At 43.5% G+C, this 18,734-nt stretch overlaps 1 protein-coding gene across 1 annotated transcript; it reads left to right on the top strand.

The window, feature by feature from the left end:
• Window positions 1–252: 252 nt before the first annotated feature.
• RIPPLY3 (ripply transcriptional repressor 3) lies at window positions 253–11,749 on the top strand. The gene is made up of 4 exons (XM_022552981.2): window positions 253–356; window positions 1,185–1,251; window positions 5,845–5,912; window positions 9,354–11,749. The coding sequence occupies exons 1-4, from the start codon at window positions 253–255 to the stop codon at window positions 9,661–9,663; spliced, it is 549 nt and encodes a 182-aa protein (XP_022408689.1). The 3' UTR covers window positions 9,664–11,749.
• Window positions 11,750–18,734: the final 6,985 nt, after the last annotated feature.

Below are 18,734 nucleotides of genomic sequence, written 5' to 3'. Positions count from 1 at the left end.
CTTCCCAATTCCCCTTCTTGACCTCGTCCCCTCCCCCCCGCGGCGCTCCCTCCTGGAGCTTTGCTTGTCCCCTCCCGGAGCTTCTCCGGCGCCCTCCCTACCCTCTCCCGGGTTTCCCGTGTCCCCTCCCCGCCCCGCCCCCGTTTTTAAACCTGGCGCTGAGAGCGCGGGTAGGTGAGCGCCCTCGCCTGAGCGGTTAAAGGCGCGGGCGGTCGCGGGCGCCGCTGGAGGGGCGCGGGCTCCGAGGGCACCATGAGACCCGAGGCAGCGGCCGGAGCCCGGGAGGCGCGGGGACGCGTCTGTCACTGCCCCGGGGACGGTCCACGGGGACCACCACCGCCGCGCGGGCCCGAGAGGTGAGGGTGTCCCCACGGCGCGTCGGTGCGGGGAGCGCAGGCAGGATGCTCCGGCCGCGCTGAGCCCCCGAAGCCAGGCGGAGCCCTGGAGCCCGACGCGACGCAGAGAAAGTTCCTTAGCCAGAGTCAGGGACGCAGAATCTTCTCGGCTCCAGAGCACAGTTCTGAAGTGCGGAGGCCCAGGAGGTGCCCGGAAATGGGCCAAAGCTTCGGTTTCTAGATCTGAAACCCACAGGGCTCGGAGGGGTGAAGTCTTCGGGGGCCCCTCAGCGAACCCTGCAGGGGGTCGCGTCACGTTGACTGTCACACTCTTGGTGACATTCTTTGTTTGCCCTGTGCGTGGGACTCAGCGTTCGCTGTCACGGGCACCAGCCTTTTTTAAGGTAGTAAAGTTAAAATCAAATTAGCAGGGAAGTTGTGGAAGGGGCTGGGTGGCCAGGCAGCCAGAGGGGAGAAACACATTCCCGCTTTTTGCATCGTAAAACTCTGTAGACTCATCTCTGTGCAGTCAGAAATTAATGAGCAACAAAGTAGCCAGCTACCGCGGGGAGTCTGAATGGAAGAATCCTGCCAGGCTGGGAAGAGAAATTCCTCAAATAATGATGTGTATCATATTTGGGATTTCTCAAAAAGCCCAGTGAAGGCAGAGAACTGAGAATGTGGCAGGAGAAAAAAATGCAAATGGCACAGACTGAGAACTTGAGAGAACATTCTGGTGTGTCCAGTGACTCTTAGGCAGACATTAGAAATTATAAGAATGTTAACTCTTATGATCTAACTTTAAAAGCAGAAAATGCTGGGGTTCACTCTTGGTCCGTGTCCTTCCAGCCAAACACCATGGAGACCTTGGATCATGACCCCCCAGGATGCTGACCCCACCAGAACTGGAGGCGAGGTAAGGTTAAGTGTGGGCATTGTAGGTATCAACCAGTTCAGCCGGGAAGTGGCACCATCCTTAAAATAAAGGGACCATGAAAGGCCTCCTCGGCCAGTCCCTCCCTTGGTCATCTAATGCAGAGGTACCCTGGGGTCTGGGGGTAGGAGCCTGGCCAGATAGGTGTTGATCATATCTGAGTCATATGCAGATTGGCTCTTGCTTGCTTCTCCTTTCTTGAAAAGCAAAGCCACTATGGCAGAACTGTTTCAAGGACATTATAAGAGATTTCTTCCATGTTGGGTTTTTTCTTCTTCTTTTATTTATTTATTTTTATTTATTGGCCGCACCTCGGGGCTTGAGGGATCTCAGTTCCCTGACCAGGAATTGAACCCCTCCCGGGCCACGGTAGTGAAAGTGGCGAGTCTTAACCACTGGGCCACCAGTGGAATTCCCCCATGTTGGGTTTTTTCCTGCTAACCGGCAGGTAGAAGAGAGAAGTCTGTCTCGGTGCCCCTCATCTTAGAGAAAAGCTGAGTGTGCCATTAGCCCTGGGCTGGTGCCACAGAGCAAATACGGGCAGAGCCCTGTCTCAGGTGCCCAGAAGGTGTGGTTAAAAGTCCCCACCCGCCGCCTGGCCCTTTCTGAAGCTCTCTGGGCCCTGTCTGCAAGCACTCCTGGGGTAAGTCATGTTGTCTGAGCAAACACACTCCAGCTGAGGGCTTTGTGGGTGAAGATTAATCACCACCACTATTCTTTTGTCTCCTGCATTGGTAACGAAATTGTTTTATACTTACTGGAGTAATGACTTACTTTCATAGAATTTGCCTGTCCTTTTTTATATTTTAAAATATAAATTGATGACTTTTAAAATGCTGGAGTTAATTGGGCTGGGAAGGACCCTTAGGTTACACCTGTGGCATTGTGCAGTTATTTTTAGTATGATAAGAAACTCAGGTTCAGACCTTTCATGCATTTTGAAATTGACTCTTTTATTAAATTAGTCTGAATAATGAGAGTTTTAATTCGGTTACTAGTATTTAAAGAGTGAAGCAAATCAAATTATATTAAATTAACAGGGAATATTATTTTTTAGCGCAAATTATTGTTACATACAATATCTAAATAATGGGAAGTAATTCCTTCTTTTGCATTCAAACTTAAGTTCTTAAACATAAGATTTAAAAGGTGTTTGGGAGAAAAAATTATCCAATTTTCTTTTAAATGAAGTGTTTGTGTAGCCTCTCCCTTTGCAAGAATGAAAATACAGCACACTTTCTAATGTAAGGTAGTCTTTTTTTTTTTCCTATTATTATGAGAAGGCCATTTGTGAGAAAAGTGAAGATTACTCGCAGAAAAACGTTAAGCTATGACAACTTTCTGTTGATCATCAGCGAGGCACAACGGATCAAGCAGTTGCGTTCATGGATTTGTTGGGGGGCCGGGGTGGAGAGTGGGTGTTCATGGGGGCTGTAGAGCTCGCTGCCCGGCTCCCCCCCGGCCAGCTCTTTGCAGACCCCGATCTGCCGGGCAGAGCGGTCAGCTGCGGACGACTGCAGACCCGAAGTATCGCGCTCGGTTCCCCGGAGCCCTAGCCTGGGGAGGGCAGCCCGGCGCGGGGAGGGACGGCTCCTTGCTCAGCAGCGCCCTCTGCCGACAAAGCAGGAGAACTCCTCGGCTCCTGAGCTCTGTTGTGTATTTCTTGAGAAATGTCATTGGTCGGGAATGGTGTGGATGAGGGGTGAGGGATTACTGCCTAGTGACCTGTACCACGATTGCAGGTGAGCAGATCACAGTTAGAATACTATTGAACTTCCCTGGTGGCGCAGTGGTTGAGAGTCCGCCTGCCGATGCAGGGGACATGGGTTCGTGCCTCGGTCCGGGAAGATCCCACATGCCGCGGAGCGCCTGGGCCCGTGAGCCATGGCCGCTGAGCCTGCGCGTCCGGAGCCTGTGCTCCGCAACGGGAGAGGCCACAACAGTGAGAGGCCCGCGTACCGCAAAAAAAAAAAAAAAAAAAAAGAATACAATCCAAATTCGAGGGAAAGTCTCAAGACCCTGTGTCCTGAGCAGTGGGGTCACCCTCTCTCATTTGGTTCCCCTGGTACCACCGCTTGGGAGCTGTCTCCCTCCCGTGCCTGGGAAAAAATGAATGATGGCCCAAGCCTGCAAGGGAGATGATTTCTAGGGCATGTAAGGGACTGTGTTCTTCTGCGCGTCCTTCCATCTTCCAGGCTTCCTGCATCGTAGCTTTTTTTTTTTTAATTTAATTTAATTTTTTTATACAGCAGGTTCTTATTACTCATGAATTTTATACATATCAGTGTATACATGTCAATCCCAATCTCCCAATTCATCCACCCACCACCCCCCGCCCCCCTGCATCGTAGCTTTACCAGAGTCAGAGGCATGCATGGAGAGAAAACAGAGAGATCCTCACAAAAGTCTCTCTTGTATCTCTTCTTTCGCACAAACACCCCCCCCTTTTTTTTTTTTCTTGGTAGAGACACTTGGAAACATGTATTCTGAGAGAATCAGAAGGTTTCGGTACAAATGTCATAAAAATGTGATGTGATACACACATCACATGTGATCCCCGCTGTGGCTAAACAATCACCCCCCTACCTCCTCCCCCAACCCCAATGTTTGGCGGCTGCTCACTGTTCCCGGGACCCTGTCAGGAGCTTCTGTGGAGCTCATGCATTGTTGGACGGCTGGGTGTTCTTGTTTGACGTCTTTCAGCTAAAGCACAGTTACGTTCTTCAACAGCTCCCTGTCAGTGTGTCCTGAGGCCCCTCCCCCACTTCCCCCAAGGAAAGCTGTCACCTCTCTGGGTGCAAAGGGAAGGTGCTGTCTGTGGCATTTTGGTTTCGTAGCTGTTCAGCCCTGTCGCACATCCCTTTAACACAGTGTGTACCTTGTATACATTTTTGTTACCCTGAATTATCAGAGTGTGAATATTTAGACGTTTAAGTCATCAGAAAAGGACCTTTAAGAGGAGGATATTTGAGGTGTGAAGTTTTAAAATCTGTCTATGTTTGTGGGGTAAAGTTTACAGAGTTTATAAAAGTGTGCTATGTGTTTCCCAGAGTCTGGTTAGAATTAATCACTTAAAGGAAGCTATTACTCCATACTAGCCACCACTGCCTTTAGGCGTCCACCAAGGCTTGCATTGTCTATTATATCCTCTCCCATCACAGGGTGTAAAATTGCCACTGACAGCCCAGGATTGCTTATGGTGGTAGAGTGAGTCTGAGCAGTTAGAGATACTTTATAATTATGAACAGAGCTTAATAGAGACGTGATTTCTTGGAGACCCCAAAGAGTGAACTTCATTATGGAAAAGAGTTTGTTCCAAAGACCCTCATTCTTTCCCTTAGCTTACCATAGCATATTATAAAAATAAGCCTGGTAAAATTTCAAGGAGCCTTATGGTTTGAGGTCTTACATTCAGATTTTTAATCCAGTCTTTTTTTGTATATGGTGTAAGATAGGGGCCCAGTTTCATTCTTTTGCATGTGGCTGTTCAGTTTTCTCAAGACCATTTTTTGAAGAGACTGTCCTTTCCCCATTGTATATTTTTGTCTCCCTTGTCATAAATTAATTGAAGATATATATGCATAAGTTTATTTCTGGGCTCAGTATTCTGTTCCATTGATCTATGTGTCTGTATTTAGGCCAATACCACACTGTTTTGATTCCTATAGCTTTGTAATATAGTTTGAAATCAAGAAGTGCAATGCCTCAAGCTTCTACTTCTTTCTCAAGATTGCTTTGGCTATTCAGGGCCCCCAGCAAGTGGTCTCCGCCCTTTTGGATGCTACCAAATGTCCTTGGAATCTGTCTTTCCTTTCCCTTCTGGTTGGTGTTACTTGAGTTCAAACCACCTCTTGTCAGGTGCCTCCAAGCCCTTAGCTCACCAGTCTATGCTATGCACTGCTCCCAGCAGCCACCATGATCCTTAAAATACAGATCTGATTGTTGAATTCCCAGCTCAAAGTCAGTAATGGTCTTGAATCCTGCCTCCAGAATGAAACTTAGACTCAGTAGTGGGTATTCAAGTTGTTCAGTGCCTGGACTTAGCTTTCTTTTGAGCCCTTTTACCAATGCAGTCTCTCATTCATTCCACGCTGGGCTCCACCTTTCCACGCTGTGCTCTCTATTTTCCCGCCCCTCAGAATTTGATGCTCTGCTCCACTAGGAATGGGCCCAGAACTGCATACCCAAGTGCCACTGATGTCTCTGCCAAGGCCCCCATGAACCCTTTCCTGATCCTCTTCCTTGTTTAGAATAGTTAGCATCTTACTGTACGGTGCTTTGTAAGGTAGTTATTTGCCTCTATGTGTGTCTTTCCTCATTAGATTTAAAATGCACGAACTGGGGGACCGTGTCCGACTCATCTTTCCACCTTGGGATCCCTCACAGGGCCTGGGATATCATGACAACAGTAAGAGGGAAAGGAGCTTATCAAATACTGTTAAGGTGTTTAAACTATCTCTAAAATTGGAACTGACACAAGTGCAGGCTACTTAGATTTTATTTTTAAAAACTTCAGGATGCTGCTTTCAGAGGCTTCTTGACTGTGTCTGTGTTTGTATGTGTCTGTCTTTACAGCTTGAGCCTGGGTGTGACCAACAAACCTTTGGATCGAAGGGGGCCTTTGGGTTTCAGCATCCTGTAAGGTAATATCTGACTTCACTGTAAGAAATGTATTGTTTCCTTTTTTAAAATTATTATTTTTATTTTTATGTAACATTTCTAAAGGTTTACAAGATATGATTTTAAAATGGGTGTATTTTATGGTTCTTATGTTAATTGATACAAACATAGCAAAATACCTATGTGTATAAATTATTTGGCCAGTATCCACTCACTTCATACCTTTAAGAAAGAGAATAAAAGCTCATTTGCAATCATAATAATTAACTAGTTAATAACATAAAGCAAGCTAAAATAATTTTTAAAGAATGTTGACCTGAAAAAGTGTAATCGTTCTCAGTGTAGGCGTTCCTATGTGGGACAAATTAATGTGTGAGTTACAGTACAGTTTAAAAGTACACATGCGGGGCTTCCCTGGTGGCGCAGTGGTTGAGAGTCCGCCTGCCGATGCAGGGGACGCGGGTTCGTGCCCCAGTCCGGGAGGATCCCACATGCCGTGGAGCGGTTGGGCCCGTGAGCCATGGCTGCTGAGCCTGCGTGTCCGGAGCCTGTGCTCCGCAACGGGAGAGGCCACAACACTGAGAGGCCCGCATACCGCAAAAAAAAAAAAAGTACACATGCGTATAATTATCCTCTAAAGATAATTTATAATTTTTGAAGATAAATCTATGACGTTTCAGAATAATGTTTTTCAGTCCATAATAATCTTGAAAAAACGATTAAGGCTACCTTCCACATAAGGCGCCCGCTGCTGGACTATATTATTTCCTTTAAATATACGCATTAATACACTTCAGTGTCTTCAAGTGTATACATTTTCAAAAAATGGAAAATAATTCAGTATATTCTCCAACATTATTTAGTTATGATTATCCCAAGGAACTTCAAGGATATTTTGTTGGATTTCTAGAATCTATTCATTTATTCATTCATTCAGTGTTTCATTTGCAAGTTGGAATTGGCCTCTTTTCTTTATACTTGTTTATACCTCTTTTTTATACCATATTCTGCCTTGTGTTAAATTTAATTGCATATGAATTATATACGCATATCAGCTTATTTACTTAGATATTTGGGTATATTTCTATTTTTCTCCCAGGATATAAGTTAATGTACTGCCTAGTGCAAAGTAGACCCCCTAAATGTAGATGTGAAATAAATGAGGGACTGGATGGATACTGTACCACGGTTGGATCCTCTGGCCTCTGAGTAGTTCTTTCATGGTCCTGGTCTTGGCGGTGATCAGGACCCTCACTGCTGTATCCCTCTTTTTTGTTTGTTTCTTGGCCACGCCGCTTGGTTCCCTGACCAGGGATCGAACTTGTGTCCCCTGCACTGGAAGTGCGGAATCCTAACCACTGGACCACCAGGGAATTCCCTATATCCCTCTTACATTTCATGCAGTTTGGGCAAGTGGTTCATGCACTGGACTTTTATCTGTTTCTCTATGTCTGTTTCTCTCCTATCTCTCTCAGCCTGTCTCTTTCCAGGTGTCATTTCCTTCACCAAAATAAACCTAGCCTACGCTGTCACCTCTCATCAGAGTATTTTTCCCCTGGTTGTCCTGGAAGACTAGAAGCTTTAATAAGACTCAAGGATACTAATTGCCAGAGATGAAAATTAGAGCCCCTCAAACTGATCAAAGGGTGATTTTTGGAAAAAGGAAGTTTTCCTAGTGTTTCACATCAGTGGTCTTCAATCCTCATGAAATCACTGGGGAAGCTTTACAAATACAGGTGGGAGGTGGGGCAGGGCGATTCCCCTGGGGTGCTGGGGAAAAGCGCGGGTATCTGTATTTTTACAGGCTTCCCAGGTGTCCCCAGTGTGGGCTGGGGTTGGGAGCCACCCCCTCCTTCATGCCCCATGAGCCTTCACCTTCACACCTGCCCCTGGGCCTGCCTCACAGACTCTGCTGTGCCCTGACTTTTGATTCATTGAAAATGCAGTGACTGGTGATGTGTGATCTGCATCTGTGTAACTGTGCATTGCGGGCTGAATACACAACTTTATCTTTATTAAAAAAGTTTATCTTTTTATACACAAAAATGGGGAGAATGATATAGTGAACCCCCATGTGCATCACCAGCCTCAATAATTAGCAGTGTTCTCAGGTTCTGATCATGCTTATCGTCTCTCCCAAAGATTTGTTGTTGTTAGAATAGTTTAAAGCAAGTCCCAGACATCCTACACACTCACTTGTAAATACCTCAGCATGACACCTAATTTTTAACATGGCCAACCACTAAACTATGCTGTCCTAGATTTACATAGGTGTGCATTCTCTCTGTTGCAGAGTTTCTCAGTCTCGGCACTACTGACGCTTTGGAGTGGCTAATTTTAAAAAATTGAAATATAGTTGACTGGAGTGGATAATTCTTTGTTGTGGGGCTGTCCTGGGCATTGTGGGGTGTTTAGCAGCATCCCTGGCTTCTACACACTAAATGACAGTAGCTGCCCTTCAGTTGGGATAACTAAAGTTGACTCCAAACATTGCTGAAGGTCCCCTGGGGGTTGAGAACCATCAACTATTGGAAATCTTAGAAAGTTAAAAATCGCCCTACATTATTTATAGTAAGGTGTTTTCTCTCTCCCTTTTCTCCTCCGTCCAAAAAGGGGGGAATTGAAATCAGCTTTGCAAACAAGCAATGATCGATTGATAATCCCTCTCAGTTCCTTTATAAGACCACAGGGGGAAATGCAAACAATTAGTAAGTCAAAGCTACAAGAAGAGATTATGGGGACAGTGGGACATTTGAAATACTTTCCATGTGTAACTGGAATCCTAAATTCCAGATGTAGAGGTTCCAAATTCTATATATTCCTTTTCTTCCTTCTTTCCTTCCCTTCCCTCCCCCCGCCCCCCCTTCTCTCTTTCTCCCTCTCCCTCTCTCTCTTCTAGAAAAATTGCCAGGGTTGCCATTTTCTATTCTGCCAAAGTGAGGGATGCACCCCTACAGGCGACATTTACTACGGCAACATTCAGAAAGATTAGCCACTTCTCTAGACCAGGGTTTCAGGGTCAAGTTTCCTCCAAAGTCATGACATTCCCTCTGTTGGGGGGGTGGTCAGAGGGGAGTGAGGCATCCCCTGAATAGGACATATATTTTCCAGGATGAATCAGGTCCTTTGTTCGATCGGAGAGAGCCTCTTAACCTTGGAACTCAATGTTTTACTACCCTTTTACCTTTGTGGAAGCACACCCTTCTCCCTGTGTTGGTCTAAATTGATCTGCTCACCCAGATTACAGCTCAATTCTGACCTAGTGTGGGGTTCACTACCAGGTCCCCCCATCTGCCCACAGTTTTGTGTTCTGGTGACTTAAAATAAAACCCCACTGTGCACAGTGAAGGCAAAATCAGGAGGGAAGATTGGGGCTTAGCTGCTTCTAGGGAAAAGGATCCTCTAGATGCAGTTTAAGACTGTTTTCAGGTTGATTAATGGTGTATTTGTTTCTTAAATATTAGACTTTATTTACCCATTTCTAAGCGTCAAGAGTATCTGCAGAGTTCCGGGGAGAAGGTGCTGGCCAGCTTCCCCGTGCAAGCCACCATTCACTTCTACAACGATGAGTCCAATTCAGACGAGGAGCACGACCAAGAGGTCCAGCCCTCTGACCTGCAGCGCCAGGAGGCGCAGGATGGCCCAGGAGGAAAGGGCAGAGACCGGCTGACAAACCCAGGATGGCACCCCGGAGGCTGCGGTGGCCTCGGTGGTAAGGGTCCGCTCCCCTACCCTGACTCTCTGGAGGATGCTGGGTGCCCCTCATCCAAGTAGTCTGTCTCTCCTGCACCAGACCCACCTCACATGTGCCCTGGGCACAACCCTTGGGGACAGCCGCGCCAGGACACCTTGCGTTTCAACACACTTTGCATGTACGAGGACTTGACTTTCTTTGGCCAGCACCCCGCTCATGGCGAGGACTCAGCTTGTACTCATCCCTTCTCCTAGTGATTCTCTGTGCCTCATTTGTACCTTTGAGAAAGGATTCTAGGTCCAAGAGGTTTGCATCCACATGGGTTGTTATCAGGCGGGGCCAACTTTCAAAACACGTTCGGCAATGTCACTGTGCTGATCAAACGACAAATTATTCCATATCGATTAATAACCCACCCTCGCCTCTCACTTAACCTGAGACCCTTTATTTGGCTTTTTCCACTTTTGTAAAAATGATCCAGATATTGTCCGAGGCTGATGTGGTTGCTTAGTGACATTCTGAAAAAAAAGTTTATTTATAAAAACAAACATACTGAATAACTTCCATAAAAGTAACAAAAATAAAAAGATAAGGATCTGTGGGGGGAACCATTCTGGATAAAAACATATATGATGCTTGTCTAAGCACTGTGTGTATGGATAGAGAGACGAGCTTTAACTCTTAGCTGGGGACCACTTTGGGCTTATTACTTGACTAGAGTAACACTGTTTTCAATCAAAGTACCAAATGTAATATCATTTTCAGCTTTTTATATTTTGATGACCAAATGAGTGTATTTGTCAAGGTTTTTTACTTAACTATTTTGCATGTTGTTGTCTTCCCAGTTTCTACTTGAAATAAATATTTTGAGAGATAAAATCGTTTGATAATCATCTTTTTTGTTTGACATTTTAGATTCAATTAGTGCCTCCTTTAAAGTTTTTAAAAGTTTGTCAGGATTTTTCTATATTTAACTCTTTATATTTCTGTTTTTTTAAGAATGTAGAAAAAGTATAAAAATGAAAGCAAAATGGCCTATAAGCTCAATGCTCTGAAAAATCCATTAATATTAAAAAATAGGAGGGGGATTTCCCTGGTGGTCCAGGGGTTAAGAATCCGCCTTCCAATGCAGGGGGCCCAGGTTGGATCCTTGGTCAAGGAACTACAGTCCCACATGCCCTGGGGCAACTAAGCCCAGGAGCCACAACTAATGAGCGCAAGCACTGCAACGAAAGATCCTGCGTGCCGCAACTAACACCTGGCACAGCCAAAAATAAATAAATATTTTTTTTAAAAATAGGAGGGAATTCCCTGGCGGTCCAGTGGTTAGGAGTCAGCGCTTTCACTGCCAAGGGCATGGGTTCAATCCCTGATTGGGGAACTAAGAGCCCACAAGCTGCGCACCATGGCCAGAAAATAAAATAAAATAAAAAATAGGAGTAATACATGCAAATATTCCAACAACCCAAACATTATAGAAAAGTATTGATATGTGTTGCAAAATAGCCCTCTCCTGTCTTCCCCTTTCTCTGTCCAAAGGTAGCCGATATCAATATATTTTTAAAAATATTTATTTATTATTTTTTTAAAAATAAATTTATTTATTATTTATTTTTGGCTGTGTTGGGTCTTTGTTGCTGCACACGGGCTTTCTCTAGTTGCGGCGAGCGGGGGCTACTCTTCGTTGCAGTGTGTGGGCTCCTCATTGCTGTGGCTTCTCTTGTTGTGGAGCACAGGCTCTAGGCGCGCAGGCTTCAGTAGTTGTGGCACGTGGGCTTCAGTAGTTGTGGCTCATGGGCCCTAGAGCACAGGCTCAGTAGTTGTGGCGCACGAGCTTAGTTGCTCTGCGGCATGTGGGACCTTCCCGGACCGGGGCTCGAACCCGTGTCCCCTGCATCGGCAGGTGGATTCTTAACCACTGTGCCACCAGGGAAGTCCCTAAAAATATTTATTTATTTGGTTGTGCCGGGTCTTAGTTGTGGCATGCCAACTCTTGGTTGCGGCATGTGGGATCTAGTTCCCTGACCAGGGATCAAAGTCGGACCCCCATGTATTGGGAGCACGGAGTCTTATCTCCTGCACCACCAGGGAAGTCCCTCAATTACTTTTATTATTATTATTGCTCTATCCCTTAAAAAATACTTTTTAGAATTTTTTCTTTAAAAAATTTTTCAGATGTAAAAAACAAACTTATGGGGACTTCCCTGGTGGCGCAGTGGTTAAGAATCTGCCTACCAGTGCAGGGGACACAGGTTTGAGCTCTGGTCCGGGAAGATCCCACATGCCGTGGAGCAGCTAAGCCCGTGCGCCACAACTACTGAGCCCGACTACCTAGAGCCTGTGCTCTGCAACAAGAGAAGCCACTGCAGTGGGAAGCCCGTGCACCACAACAAAGAGTAGCCCCTGCTCGCCGCAACTAGAGAAAGCCCGCTCGCAGCAACGAAGACCCAATGCAGCCAAAAATTTTTTTAAAAACCCCAAACCCCAAACTTATGGTTACCAAATGAGTAAGGGCGGAGAGATAAATTAGGGGGTTGGGATTAACATATTCACACTACTATATATAAAATAGATAAGCAACAAGGACCTACTGTATGGGTCAGGGAACTCTACTCAATATTTTGTAATAACCCATAAGGGAAAAGAATCTAAAAAAGAATGTATGTATGTATGTATATATATATATATATATATATATAATCATTTGCTGTGCACCTGAAAATAACACATTGTAAATCACTATAGTTCAACTAAAAAAGAAAGAAAGAAAGAAAGAAAGAGGGAGGGAGGGAGGGAGGGAGGAAGGAAGGAAGGAAGGAAGGAAGGAAGGAAGGAAGGAAGGAAGGAGGGAGGGGAGTTATTTGTTCTTCATCCTGGTGTCCATGACTTGGACAGTAGGAGATGTCACCCATGTGACACATTACGGTGAACTTAAAGGGATTGATCCATAAGTTTATTTGCATATTAATAACTGAGTAAAATTCCCATTTGAGCAAAAAAATTTTTTGTTTTTCTTTAAAAAATGTTTTTATTGTTTAGTTGTATTGTTTCATTTATTGTTTAAAGTACTTTTTTCCAAACTTAAAAACAACTCTTACTGGGCCTGTTTCAGAAAGGATTTAAGATGACCTCCTCTTTTGCTGGATTTTTAACAAAAACACTAGAAGTCTTACCCTTACTCTCCCTTCCTGTGATGCTTGGGATGGAACTTAAGTCATCGCATTTGGCTTTGTTTTGTTTTCTTAATAAATCAGTTCTAATGAGAAAAAAGATCTGGCCCAATCACCAGTTTACCATGAAGAAACCAAACCTTGCCCGCATGCTGATGGCACCAGAATTTTAAATGTGCTGCGTGGTAGACTTTCCTTAAATTACTTAGAATATGGCCAGCTTAATGCAAATAAGGAAAATGAGACCTTTAGCCACGGTGGTGACGGCATCACAGGTCCTGTGAGAGAGGCATTTGTGACGTGGAAGATGGTACACGCAGGGCTCCTGTGTTCTTGCTGGTGACTGGTGATGTGGGTCTGCTGTGTAAGGGCTCAAACCTGAGCGAGCTCCACATTTTTGATCATGTATCCCTATCATTGAAAAAATATTGAGGCAGGGGAGATAAATTAGGAGTTTGGGATTAACATATACACATTACTATATATAAAATAGGTAAACAACAAGGACCTACTGTATAGCACTATACTCAATATCTTTTTTTTAATATGTGTATTTCTATATTTATTTACTTTTGGCTGCGTTGGGTCTTGCTGCACTGGCTTTCTCTCTAGTTGCGGTGAGCGGGGGCTACTCTTTTTTTTTGTTGTTGGGGGCAGGAGTTTATTAATTAATTTATTTAGTTTTGCTGTGTTGGGTCTTTGTTGTCTGTGCAAGGGCTTTCTTTAGTTGTGGCAAGCGGGGGCCACTCTTCATCGCGATGCGCGGGCCTCTCACTATCGCGGTTTCTCTTGTGGAGCACAGGCTCCAGACACGCAGGCTCAGTAGTTGTGGCACAAGGGCTTAGTTGCTCCGTGGCATGTGGGATCTTCCTGGACCAGAGCTCGAACCCGTGTCCCCTGCATTGGCAAGCAGATTCTTAACGATTGTGCCACGAGGGAAGTCCTAAAACATTTTAAATGTTTTTGTTTTTTTGTCTGAAGGTATACAGACTTGGTGGGTTTTTTAAAAAGTAACATCAATTTCAGCAGAAAACTCACCTAATGGTAGAAACAATTCCAAACACCTATTTTCACAAGGCTCTTCTTCACAACATGAGTTTCTTTTGATTTAACCCGTTTTCACTCATTTTTAAGAATATCATCTGTGGGGACTTCCCTGGTGGTCCAGTGGTTAAGACTCTGCACTTCCAATGCATGGGGTGCAGGTTCCATCCCATCCCTGGTCCAGGAACTAACATTCCACATGCTGCCTTGGTGAGGCCAAAAAAAAAACAATCTCTGCATCAAAGAAACAACTTTTTTTGTGTGTTTGTCTTGTTAAAATATTTGCTAACTGGCATATTTCTAACAATCAGTTAGCCTACAAAAAGGTCAGAAAAACGTAAAAATCTTTTCAGTTTGACAGTCCAGTGCTTTGCCAAAAAGATAGCTGCTAACTTCTGTTTAGTTTGAAATACTGTTGGGGTCACTCCTCATATGATGACAAAGGCTTGCAAAAGTTCCCTATTTGAAAGTTCTTATTTTTATAAAATTAACTGCACTGTCTAACCTTTCTGGAGTCAGGAGGCTACCACTGGCTTATGTACATATTAAAGCAAACCAGAGGAGAGAGAGAAGATTGCTCTTCAAAAGTCTTTATTTTCCTTTCACACGGGCCTGATCAGGGAATTTCTCTTTTTTTGCTACTTTTTTTTGGCCACGCCCTGCGGCTTATGGGATCTTAGTTCCCCGACCAGGGATGGAACCTGGGCCACGGCAATGAAAGCTCCAAATCCTAACCACTGGACCACCAGGAAATTCCCAGGGAATTTCCCTTTAAAAACCTGAATCTCTGGCAACACTTGCCTGAGTTCCCATGTGGAACCAATCAGATGGTGCTGAGTCACAACTGCCCCAGTTGAACAACCTTGTCCTCTTCAATTCTCCACAGTCTCCACTGTTCCCTATTGGACACACTCTCGTTTTCCATTTATTTACCAAAAAAAAAAAAAAATCCCTATGATCGCTTTTTTGTTTGATTTTTGGCTTTGTTGGGTCTTCGTTGCTGCGCGTGGGCTTTTTCTAGTTGAGGTGAGCAGGGGCTACTCTTCATTGCGGTGCACAGGCTTCTCATTGCGGTGGCTTCTCTTGTTGCAGAGCAGGGAGCTCTAGGAGAGCGGGCTTCAGTAGTTGTGGCACATGGGCTCAGTAGTTGTGGCTCGGGGGTTTTTGTTTGAGCAGTTTATTTTTATCACCTTTTTTCCTGTGATAGGAAGATGATATATCTAAATAAGAGAAAAAGTACCTTGTACAGAAATATCAGAGGGAGAATTTTCTACTTTCCTGCAGGGCATGAGTCATGTCTGCATGACTCATTTTTGTAGAATTACTTGCGAAAGACCAATGCATAAATAGGTGATTTTTCATGATGATTATGAAAATGATGGATGTTTATAAAAATAATTTGACTGGCTGAGAGGTTGCTGGGCAAGTCTAAAATACAGTATTACTTTAATATTCCATTATATCATTACATGGTAATCCTTACAAGCAGATTTTATTTTATAGTTTTAGATATTCAAAAAGATGCTCAATGTCATTAGTCATTACAGAAATGCAGATTAAAACCACAATGAGATACTGTCATGTACCTATTAATTAGAAGGATTACAATTTTTAAAAAATTGAACTATAGTTGATTTACAATATCATGCTAGTTTTAGGTGTACAGCAAAGTGATTCAGTTATATCTATATCTATATATATATGTATGTATTCTTTTTCAGATTCTTTTCCATTATATGTATTACAAGATATTGAATATAGTTCCCTGCATTGTCCAGTAGGTCTTTGTTGGTTATCTATTTTATATATAGTAGTTTGTATTTGTTAATCCCATACTCCTAATTTTTCCCATCCCCCCTTCCCCTTTGATAACCATAAATTTGTTTTCTATGTCTGAGTCTGTTTCTGTTTCATAAATAAGTTCATTTGTATTATTTTTTAGATTCCACATATGAGTGTATCATATAATATTTGTCTTTCTCTGTTTTACTTCACTTAGTATGATAATCCCTATGTCCATCCATGTTGCTGCAAATGGCAATATGTCATTCTTTCTTATGGCTGAGTAATATTCCATTGTATGTATATATACCACACCTTCTTTATCCATTCCTCCGTTGATGGACACTTAGGTTGCTTCCATTGCTTAGCTTTTTACAATGGCTTTACAATAGCTATTTTTACAATAGCTTCTTAGCTATTGTAAATAGTGGTGCTATGAACGCTGAGGTGCACGTATCTTTTCAAATTAGACTTTTCATCTTTTCTGGATATATGCCCAGGAGTGGAATTGCTGGATCATGTGGTAACTCTATTTTTAGTTTTTTAAGGAACCTGCATACTATTCTCCATAGTGGCTGCACCAATTTACATTCCCATCAACAGTGTAGGACGGTTTCCTTTCCTCCACACGCTCTCCAGCATTTATTATTTGTAGACTTCGATGATGTCCAAGAATGGTTACAATTTTTAAAAGACAGATAATAACAAATGTTGCCAGGGATGTGGAGAAACTGGAACCCTCATCCGTCACTGGTAGGAATGTAAAATAGCTAACAGTTTGGAAAACAGTTTAGCGGTTTCATTAAAAAGTTAAACATAACTTTACCATACAACCCAGGAATTCCACTCCTAGGAATCTACCCAGGAGAAATGAAAACTTCTGTCCACTCAAAGACTTGTACATGAATGTTCATAGTAGCTTTAGTCATAATAATTCCAAACTGGAAACAATCCAAATATCTATCAGCTGGTGAATGGATAAATAAAATGTGAGATATCCGTGTAATGGGATATTATTCAGCAATAAAAGGAGTGCAGTGAGGTTTTAATACATGCTAAAATATGAATGGACCTTGAAAACATCATGCTAAGTGAAAGAAACAAGATACAACAGATTACACCGTATGATTCCGTTTATATAAGAAAATGCAAATTTATAGTAACAGAAAGCAGAATTGGTTGCTTAGTGTTGGCAGCGGGAACATGGATTAACTATAAATGGGCACAAGGAACTTTTAGAAGTGGTAGAAATGTTCTAAACCTGGATGATAATGATTGTTTCACATTTCTAAAAATTCACTAAAATCATTGAATTGTTCAGTGCCAATGCGTGACTCTATAGTATATAAATTACACCCCAATAAATTTGTTTAAAAAAGCTTAAACTCATCTATTATAACAATATTTGTATCTTCTTCTTTAGCCACTGACCCACTAAAGGAATAATACAATCTTTGTGGCATGACAGAATTTGCATTTTAAAAAGTGAATTAAAAAAAAAGTTCTGAAGAAATCCTTTGGTTTCTTCTTTGACACTCTTAGTTTTTGAACCTTTATCAAGGTTCCTGTATTCTGCACACTTGCAGTGACCTCTGAGCCATCCATCACATAAAGGTAAAGAGGTCTCAGGTGTGCTTTTAGGATGATGACTTCAATTCCAAAGTAAGACATGACGGGAAGACCGGTTGCTGAGATCCAGGTCATCATTAGGCTAGATATTTCTAAAAGTCTCTTAAATTACTTTAAACTCTCAGATTATGTTATTGAAAACGTAGTCTGGCCAGTACCCAGATTTAAGGGAGGTGTAAGACTTCAGTTATCAATAATACCAAAGAATAACGGTCACCAACTGACATAATTTGGGGTCTCTCCAGGTACATCAAACAGTACACCTGCAAATTCAGAAGTTTTACATAGTTTTCTACAACACTATGCTGGTCCCTAGCAATAGTTGCAGCTACCATGTGGATCATTAAAGATATTTTTAAATGTTTATTTAAAAATACATTTCTGGGGCTTCCCTGGTGGCGCAGTGGTTGAGAGTCCACCTGCCGATGCAGGGGACGCGGGTTCGTGCCCCGGTCCAGGAAGATCCCACATGCCGCGGAGCAGCTGGGCCCGTGAGCTGTGGCCGCTGAGCCTGCGTGTCCGGAGCCTGTGCTCCGCAACGGGAGAGGCCACAACGGTGAGAGGCCTGCGTACCGCAAAAAAAAAACAACCCCAAAAACATTTCTGGGCTTCCCTGGTGGCGCAGTGGTTAAGAATCCGCCTGCCAATGCAGGGGACACGGGTTCAAGCCCTGGTCCGGGAAGATCCCACACGCCGCAGAGCAACTAAGCCCGTGTGCCACAACTACTGAGCCTGCGCTCTAGAGCCCGCGGGCCACAGCTACTGAGCCCGTGTGCCACAACTACTGAAGCCTGTGTGCCTAGAGCCCGTGCTCCGCAACAAGAGAAGCGACTGCAATGAGAAGCCCGTGCACGACAACGAAGACCCAACGCAGCCAAAAATAAATAAATAAATAATACATTTCTAATCAACATATACCGTATACAGAAAAGTGAGCAAATAACAAGTGCTTGATGAATTTTAAAAGACAGCACACCCTTAAAACTCCAGCCAGGTTAAGCACTAGAAGATTACCACCACCCCAGCGGGTCCCTGTTATGCCCCCTTCCAGCTACCACGCTCACTCTCTACCCCAAGGGTAACCACTATTCGGATTTCAAATACCATGGATTCGTTTTGCCTACTTTTGAACTTTATATAAATGGAATCATACAGTATGTGCTCATTTGTGTCTGGTCTCTTTTACTCCACCTAAGAGTCACCAATTGTTCTACGGTATTCTATTGCAGGAATATATCACTACTTATTTAGCCATTCTATTGTCGATGGACTTTTGTATTGCTTCCAGTTTGCGGGCTATTATGAACAAGGCAGCTAGGTACCTTTTCGTATATGCCTTTTGTACGTGAGTGTGTACATTTCTGATGCGTAGGTATTTAGGAATGGTCCCTGGGTCATAGGGTATGTGTAGAGTTAGTTTGAGTATAGATCATTTTATTTTGCTAAAATCTTGAAAGGCCACTTGAAGTGATTTAAGAGTAAACATTCCTAAATGCAGAAATTTCCTAAATGTAAACACACATTCA

Source organism: Delphinapterus leucas, chromosome 4 (genome assembly GCF_059928025.1).
Source record: "Delphinapterus leucas isolate spDelLeu-1000000601 "Yukka" chromosome 4, BTC_Dleu_Yukka2, whole genome shotgun sequence".
Taxonomy (NCBI): Eukaryota; Metazoa; Chordata; class Mammalia; order Artiodactyla; family Monodontidae; genus Delphinapterus; species Delphinapterus leucas.
This window is presented reverse-complemented; position numbering and strand designations above follow the sequence as displayed.

What these genes read in the sequence shown, in the direction of transcription:
- RIPPLY3 (XM_022552981.2), top strand. Translation starts at nt 253, where the DNA reads ATGAGACCCGAGGCAGCGGCCGGAGCCCGGGAGGCGCGGGGACGCGTC. An exon ending in CCGCCGCGCGGGCCCGAGAG is followed by an intron (nt 357 to 1,184) that starts GTGAGGGTGTCC and finishes GTGTCCTTCCAG; the next exon opens with CCAAACACCATGGAGACCTT. An exon ending in GGGTTTCAGCATCCTGTAAG is followed by an intron (nt 5,913 to 9,353) that starts GTAATATCTGAC and finishes CTTAAATATTAG; the next exon opens with ACTTTATTTACCCATTTCTA.